We start from the raw sequence: 8,549 nt of genomic DNA, 5'->3' as shown, positions 1-8,549 counted from the left end.
AAGAAATACTGCAATACACCATTAGAGGGCACTCACTGACCAAATGTACTTGCACTCTGGTTTCTCTTTATGGATCTCGTATTATCGTTAGCCTCATAGCATAACCGCCTGTCGCATGTTGGCCAAACTAAGCCAGCAAGGCACAGTGACTCAGCAGCCTTAGGACAGTCGAGTTAGGCAGATATCCCACTTTGACCAAAACAGGACTTAGGCAATCACGCTGTGAGGCTAATGATTTGTTAAACTTGGGGAACTGTTGAAGAGACACCCAGGGCTGCGTGAGCAAGCTGCCGCTCCATCAAGTGAAAGCATCACTGCTAGAAGTCGCGTCTGACAAGTTCAAAAACCCTGCTGCCAAATACATTTAGCATAGCACAATGTCCACCACCATGTACGTGAATTGTGCCAGAGTAGAAACTCAAATCTGACGGGCCCTTCATGGCCTGATCTCAAACATTTGCTAGACGTGGGCTTCAAGCAGCCTATCTCGTGTCCCCAGAGCTGGCGACTGACTGACTGTTCCGTGAGAGAGACGTGGGCTTTGAAAGCTTCGGTGATGACATCACATTCGCCAAAGTGGTGTATTTTTTTTCTGCTTTACCTTAAAACAAAACTGCCAAAATCCTAGTCCAGGAGGAAACCAAACATCTCACATCACTCATGCGTTTCAGGGAAGTTATCGAGTCTAGACTGTGAATCCATCCCGTTTCCCTGTGCAGCAGGTACTTATTACCGCTGGAAGGGAACCAACACTGCACACTCACCGTCTGACCCCTGACTGATCTGCTTGGAAACACTTTGACCAGAATCAAGACGATCTCGGCTTTCACTTTAGTCGCGCCGGTGCAAAGGCTTGAGAAGAGATAGGTGATTTTTGAAAAACAGAAAGTGACAGAAATCTGAGTTGAAGCACAAGCAGCACTGCAGCCAAGTTTCGTCACATTTCATCGAATGTGCCATAAGAAACCTCAGCTCTTTAGGTTCTCCTTTGCGTACGTTCTTTGTTCTAACCCAGTGTTCTCCTTCAGTGTGTGTTCTTAGAACTTCTATTATTTTTGGTGTTCATTCTTAATTCTGAACCAGCTCTCTCTTTTGTTCTTAGTTCCATTGTTCACCCACACAACAAAAGGTGTCCTTCAAAAGTCAGTACAGTTGAATGTGAAGTGGCACGCACCACCAGGACCGCGGTGGCGTCCATGTTGGCTTGAGGATCGCTGCGAAGACAAAAACAGAAGCTCACACACTTTGACCACAAAGTTTGTTTTAATTGATTGTTAAAAAGAAGTAAGGCTAGAGACGTTGTCGGAAGTACAGATGGTGTGTGTGTGCAGCTCGGAACAAGCATTATGCAGATGAGAGCCATGACACATGCGCGCACACACACACGCACGCACACACACACCTGTGGGGGAGAGCGAGACTCCCAGAGAAAACGTCCTGGATGGTGCTCGGGTGGGACGATGTTGTCCACTCACTGAACAGCTGGACTTCCTGTTTTAGAGATGAAAACCCTCCTAAACAGGCGTCGCTCTCTGCCGCCCCTCCAGAGACAAAGTGCATAGCTGAGGAAAGTCACCCCTCCAACACAAACACATCATTTCATGTGTCCCAGAACAATCAGGCCAAGCCACTGTCACGGTCCATCCATATTCATCTGATATATATAGATTCATATTCAATGTACAAAGATACATTCTGAACTGCAAAGGCTCAATTATTGAAATAAATACTGAAACGGCTAAACTGCAGTAACATTTCTTTCTCCACACTTGGAGAGAAAACACACACACACACACACACACACACACACACACACACACAAAATCTGATAACTTTCCATACAAAGGACAAAACAAAGAGGGCACCAGTTCAGTTCACTGGTACAGAGGCCAGAAACACACAGTAGCTCTCCTGGTACACATCTCCTGACGCAGTTTGGCTGCCATCAGACACAACGTACACGCTACGCAACTCTAACGTACAAACCACATTCCAAAAAAAAAAAAAAAAAAGTTCATAAAAATAGAGTTTAAAACATCATCATCATCATGTGGGGATGTTGCTGAGAGCAGCCCCGTCGCCCGCTGCTTGTTTGAGCCTCTCAGTCAAGGGTCTCACATTTGGAAAACACTGAGCATCAATTTCCAAATATGAAAGTTGAAAAATAGATCTTATTTACACGCCAGGAGTTCTCTTAGAAAAACAGGTTTCCTCCACGGTGCCAGATGAGACGTTTATTCACCCTTTCATTCTTTATCCTTTGGTAGCAAACGTGACATTCTTTCAAGGAAAAATAAATACTTTGTCACACTATAGAAGCCTGAAGGTTCGAAGCGTGACGCCTAAGGCAGCGGTCGATCCTGGGAGCCCGAGGCCGAGCCGCTCCCTCCTCTGACACTGAGCTCATTCAGTGTTGCAACCAAATCAAGTGTAACAGAAAAGAGTCGCAGGTCGCCAACAGAAAGGTCAGAGGTCACCGATTTACAGCCCCAGGTTTGTCTCTCTTGAATTAGCATCAATTCACTGAATTTGAAAATTATTTTTCTTACCGTTTTTCTCTCAAACGTTGCATAAAATGTAAAAACTGAACAAGCATCGGAAGCGTCGCCATTTTCTGTTTACAATCGTGAAAAATGTAGCAGTAAATCATAACATTTTTAGTTAAAACAGATCTAAACCCACCGGTGACCTTAGCACGCGAGCTCGATTACTTTTAATAGAAAAATCAAATATTGGAAAATCATCTACTGATTATCGCTGATCACACTTCTGGTATTTCGGTGCAGGTGACACAGACTCAACAGGTCATTTCCTGCTCACGTAGTCATTTGAGCACAGATTAAACACCCTTTTCGTTCCCAAGAATTATTTCTGCGTGTCAAAAGGAGTTCTTCATGATTCTGGAAGTTCTTTCAACACTGAAGCAAGTGCTGTCAAATAGTTCTCACGGGTATCTTTCAGAAAAAGTTCAGCTTTTAATGTCCTAATCCAGGAGAGGCACCACCAGGAGCTGCTCGGGACACGTCGGGGGCTCTCGTGTGGATCTGAGATCTGCTGATCCCCGACTCTTCTCGTCTTGCATATCATCTCAATCCAAGTTGTCAAAAGATGAACAGGAATTCTAAACGAGAGGACGTGTCGTCACAAGTCCCTTCAGCTCAGCTCGTCTACATTATTGCCCAAATGTTGCATCATTTAAGTGAACGTGGGTAAGACACAGGTCATATGGCTTTAAACCAATCAGAGTCCAGCAGCTGGAAACAGCATCTGGACTGGGGGGGAACCATCACTAGCTGTACTTGCTGAGGGAATTAAAAAAAAAGAAAAGTGAAGAGTTGAACTCAGCTGACATAAAAAGACGAGGCATCATAACTGAAAGCTTGACAACAAACGTGGAAAACAAAAGAACAATCGTGCAGGTGAGTGTCAGCACTGACCCCCCCCCCCCCCCCCCTCCTCCGGCCCCACGCTCAGCTTGGTTCACTCTCATTGTTCAGCTTTGAGACAGAAAACTTGAGTGCTGATTGAACTTGCGTCACCGGGGGAGGGGGGGGGGGTCCTCGTTCTCATCCAGCTCGTACGGCGGCAGGTTTGACAGAAAGGCGAAACACAACTTTCAGTCCTCGCTGGCCATGACCTGCCAGACTATGAGGTGGCTGCGCTCAGCTTTAGCCAGGGGGGGCTGTAGTTTCAAGGGAGGGTCCTCCCCCTCCCCCGCCTCACCTTCCTCGTCACCTGGAGACAGGAAGACATCATGACCCCCCTCCAGCTCCTGAAGCCCTCACACAGGTTGATCTGGAAGCGTTCCCTGCAGCACTCACCCATCCTGAAGTCGATGTAGCCTTCTCCTCCGCTCATCACCAGCACAGACTTGCTTCCCTCCTGGGAGGGCCCATCTGTGGCCTTGTCCCCCCCCGCCTCTCCTCCGATGAGGGACGCAGATGGAACCGTGTGGCCTGAAAGCACAGAGACACAACTTGTAAATGGAACCAGGCACATCCAGCTGGTGTCAACAGGTGAGCCCGAGTGGATCAGCCCAACAGGACACAGCAAGCTGAGAGACGTTCACCGGCCCTGCCTGAACGTTTCATTTCTTCTGAAAACATCAATATTGAATTCTGTTTCTCAGAGGGTGCAGCTGTAGCAGCGTTGCATTACGGGTTGCTGATAGTCATCACTTTGCAGGGCGAGTAAAGATCTTTTTAGATCTGGTCACTGACCTTGTGTGTGTGGCCTGGCGAGACCCTTAACCCTCGAAGTAAAGGTAGGACATGCACTGCCGCCTGACGGCAGGTGCGCATTTACCTGGAACAGCAGTGAAGAACTTGACAGCATCCCGGTGTCCATGGAAACAGAGCTGAGCGTGAGACATGGAGCAGTAGGGGACAAATGTCCCCGCTGTGATTTTGTCACTGCTGTCGTCACCGTAGACTCGAACCACGCTCCCGGGAAGGTTACCTGCTCCTTTGCTCCCCCTGTTGGCCGCTAAAATAAAACACACCTGGATTATTACTGGTGACACTTGGTTTCGTGGTTGAAATGCTGTAATATTACATCCAGTTGGACACTCACACTCTGTCAGAGGGATGGAGATGATGACTCCATTGCCGGTGCCGATCCACAGACGATTACACGACACCATGAGAGCCGTAATCCGTACGAAGGAGAAGCCCAGTTTCCCCGTACCTGAGACGGAGGTGCACACCTGTCAAACCCTGACCAGCTGCTTGTCTGAAATGGAGAATAGATATTTTGTCTCAGACAGAGGGACTAACCCAGCATCTTGCTGACGTAGGGCTCGATGTCCACGTCCTGGAGGTGCTGGTAGGTGTGAGCATGGAACAGCCTGAGAGTGGAGTCCAGCCTGATGGACACCCAGATGCCATCACCATCCCAGGCCAGCTGTCGCACCTGGCTGTCCTTGCGTGGGTGGGCATCGAATGACTTCTGCAGAGGGACGAGAATGAAGACATGCAGCGATGAGGTCAGAGGTCCCAGAACAAGTGTTGAGGTGCTGAACAGTTCCTTGGCTGCTACTGCTGAGCCCCCAGTAAGAGTCTGGATTCTACAGTTTATTCCTCATCCATGACTTCCTGCTCATGTGTGAATTTCCCCATCCCAGAACAATAAAGGAACATCTATGTATCCTAGCAGTTTTACTGAGGCATTCTTGGTGTTTATCAAACTCTAAAAAAAACATCTTGTAATTTCTCAACTGTTTTTTTTTTTTTTTTTTTGCAGCAGCAGCAAATATGAAACAAGACCAGAGTTCCATCCACATAGTCAAAGACTGTTTTGGAGAAGCGTGTATTTGATGTTCATTAGCTAACTAGCACTCAGCCATCTGGTGGAGGTCTGGAGCTCCGTGATGAACCAGGGAGGAGAGGAAGGCGTTTGTCTGCTTGACTGACTAAAAACGGTGAACCATTTCAGTAAAAACTCATATTCATGAGCTCAGACACCCATTTGTTCGTACTGGAAAGGCATTTTTTGGGTAAAGTGTGACTTTGTCCCATTTCAAACAGTTCTCTGGACCCTACCTCTATCTTCATGGCTTTGGGCTGCACCACGTAGATCTTGTTCCTGTAGCCACACCACACCTTGTCGTGGACTACAGTCATGCAGCGGATTGAGTAGTGAGGCCTCCCCAGGTCCAGCAGATGATAGTTGGTCAGGTCCCACTGTCCGTCTGACAGACACAGGAAGTTCACAAACGAGCTCGCTCTTACATACGAACAGAGGATTATTTCAAAAAGAAAAAGAGGAGCAGCTTGTGAAACTCACCTACTCCTCGGTGGAAAATGGCTAATGTGCCATCAGAGAGACCAACCAGCACCCGGCCTTTCACGTGTCTGTGGGTCGAACCGGCAATGATGAGAAGCAGGCAGCGCAAAGTGTTCATACAGCAAAAGTGTTCCTGAACTTACACGATGCCAAGCACCGAGTCCTTCAGCTTAATAGAGTGAAGACACTTCTTCCACTGAGCCACAGAGGAGTGCACGTACACACTGGAGGAAAAAAACATCACAATGACCCCATTCTGCTCGTATAGAGGTGTTGTTTTGTTAGTTTTGAGGAAGAGCTTTCATCTCACCATCCGTTCTGTGCCCCGAGCCACATAGTGGGCAGAACGCTGCTCATCTTCTGAGCCTCCTCTCTCATTAAGTCCTGTTCCTCTGCTGTGGGGTTGGAGCTCACGCCATCTTTTACTAGATCGCTCTCTCTGTTGAGAAGAGACGCCACACACGGTTAGAGATGGACTTATGCAAAGACGAAATAATAACTCAAGAGATGCCACCTGAGTCTACATCACACAAGGTTGCCTTCGAATCGGAAAGCAAGTCTGCTTGAGGCTAGCTATTCCATGCTAAAGTAGCCACTACGAGCAGAACGCACCAGAATCTGTGCAGTGAACTAAATCAAGTTAGTTGACAAAGACAGGTTGAAAACAAATTAAAAATCGTGCCATCTTTTAGCCACGGGTCACATCAACATCTTGTGTTTCCATGACTACGACACAAGGCTAGGTTTGTACTGATGTGCCTGCAGCACCTCTGGGAGTAGCTGGCTGGGGTCTCGGCTGTCTGCTGAGCTCCCAGCGGATCTGTGAACACATGCTCAGTGTAGGCGCCCCTCAGGCTCTCTTTATGGTCAGCAAGTCCTGCGTTGGCCTCCGTCGCCTCTGTTGCTTCCTCTGCTGGTTTGGATTCTACAGACAGAATGATCTCAGTCAAACAGTCACACGCGTGGTTTCTTTTACTGCTGTGGATGCCGGGGGAATAAACACGGGTTACAGATGAAGGTTTAATCTCGCACCCTTTTGTCCGTCTGCTTTTTCTGGACTATCTGCTGTCTGAGGCACAGCTGCGGCTCCTTCAGCGTCACAGCCCACAACAGTGATGCCTCCAAGCACACTGTCATCGCCTGCTGTGCTGCTCTTGGCAGCTGGTGAGCTGCCATCTTCCACCAGTCCTGCCTCTAAATTCGCAGCTACTTCTTCACCAGCTGGATAATCCGTCTCTCTTGCACCTGCATCATCACATACATACACAAACAGGTATTTGGTGCACGTCTTTGGGGGCTGATCGGTAAAAATGAGTTTACATGTGACACTACAGCAGTCCTACTGAACATTTCTCTCATACTTGGAAGTAGATGCCACTGGATAATGGTTTTGTTGTCTTAAAGGTCGCTTCCTATGGGTCCTTCCAATGATATTCATTCAACTCCAAGCTATGCAATGTGTCATTCTCTACATGTCAATCATGAATAGATAAATGTCATTTGCACCCAAACGCCAGTAACAAATCTTCCTTGTATGAGGATTTGCAGCACCGCTGAGTTGTGCAGGTCACTGTCCATCAACACAGACACCCGCCACTTTCAAGCCAACAAATCAAGAAAGGTCGCAGGTTTAGCCAAGGATCAGGGTTCATTCATAAAGTATAGTAATAGTATTTACTCATATGTGGGTTTTTTTTTTTTTGCTGTGTTCAATTGTTGTTGTTTCAGGTCCTCGGGCCCCTCTTGACCCTTCGTTTTGTGAAATGTCTGTTGACACATGAAAGTTAAACAGAAATCCATGTGGAAATTTACAATGAATAAATGAAATTACTGACAAGCTGTGCATGCACAGGTGTGTGTGTGTGTGTGTGTGTGTGTGTAAAGGTGGATCAATATTAATCAAAAGCAATTTTTCCTCGGTTGATTTTAACCAGATGAAATATTCTCTAATATGTAGGCATTAGTGAACAAAATTTTAACGGTTTTCCCAAAATTTTCTGGTTTCATTTAGCTTTCAAAACATTTCCAGGCCTGGAAATGGCTTTATTCAAATACCAAGACTTCCAGGATTTCAATGACCTCATGAACTCAGGCAATGCCGCCCTCAACTGGGACCAATCTGGAGGCAGTTTGACAACATCTCAGCAGACAGGAAATACAAGTCCGGCAGTTCCTGGACACACGTCTGAGATCTTTCCCACATGAACCTGCACCGGTGCACTGACCTGGTACACTGGCGATGCAGAGGACATGGGAGTTACAAACAAAAAAGCTCTCCAGAATGTTTCCAGGCTGGTTGGCATCAATGACAACAGCTTTCGTGGTGGACTGGGTGCTGGTGCAAATCCACACCAGCGACGACAACTCATCCTGCTGCCTCAGCTCCTTCTGCTGATCCTGTAGCGATAAAGAGGACGAGTCAACTCGCCGTCAATCGTCATGATAAAAACACAAAATGTCTGTCTTTGGAAGCCCATTAACTGAGACCTCCTCCTGTCAATGCGCCAGTATGAGAGCAGCATAATTCTTAATTTCCTCTTGGGACAGGATGATAAACGGCTCAGTGCAGCCAGCAGAATCAGACCTTGAGCTCTTGATCCAGTTTGTCCAGGCTGCTCTGAGAGCCTACTTTCTTTCGAGGGCTCTCTTGTCCAGACACGTCACTGTAAAACACGCTGGCTCCTACGATGGAACCTCCGTCTCTGGTTTTACCTCCAGACAGGTTCACGCCAGCGGCACACCACAGCTGAAGCACAGACACACAC

At 47.4% G+C, this 8,549-nt stretch overlaps 1 protein-coding gene across 3 annotated transcripts in view; it reads right to left on the bottom strand.

The window, feature by feature from the left end:
• Positions 1-1,251: 1,251 nt before the first annotated feature.
• Positions 1,252-8,549, bottom strand: part of spag9b (sperm associated antigen 9b) — a 38,150-nt gene continuing 30,852 nt past the window's right edge. For all 3 annotated transcript variants that reach the window (XM_086196307.1, XM_086196306.1, XM_086196309.1), the window contains 13 exons: positions 8,369-8,530; positions 8,010-8,181; positions 6,817-7,029; positions 6,553-6,709; positions 6,095-6,223; positions 5,928-6,008; positions 5,785-5,852; positions 5,541-5,689; positions 4,776-4,947; positions 4,573-4,686; positions 4,306-4,485; positions 3,822-3,956; positions 1,252-3,735 (listed from right to left, as the gene is read on the bottom strand). In XM_086196307.1, the coding sequence (XP_086052433.1) occupies positions 3,617-3,735; positions 3,822-3,956; positions 4,306-4,485; positions 4,573-4,686; positions 4,776-4,947; positions 5,541-5,689; positions 5,785-5,852; positions 5,928-6,008; positions 6,095-6,223; positions 6,553-6,709; positions 6,817-7,029; positions 8,010-8,181; positions 8,369-8,530 (1,851 nt within the window). In that variant the 3' untranslated portion in view covers positions 1,252-3,616. The remainder of the gene's footprint in view (positions 3,736-3,821; positions 3,957-4,305; positions 4,486-4,572; positions 4,687-4,775; positions 4,948-5,540; positions 5,690-5,784; positions 5,853-5,927; positions 6,009-6,094; positions 6,224-6,552; positions 6,710-6,816; positions 7,030-8,009; positions 8,182-8,368; positions 8,531-8,549) is intronic.

The sequence above is a fragment of the Aulostomus chinensis genome, chromosome 23 (genome assembly GCF_037954235.1).
Source record: "Aulostomus chinensis isolate RoL2024-O1b breed Wild chromosome 23, RoL_Achi_v1.0, whole genome shotgun sequence".
Classification (NCBI taxonomy): Eukaryota; Metazoa; Chordata; class Actinopteri; order Syngnathiformes; family Aulostomidae; genus Aulostomus; species Aulostomus chinensis.
Note: the sequence above shows the minus strand (reverse complement) of the source record. Positions and strands in the feature narration are given on the sequence as shown.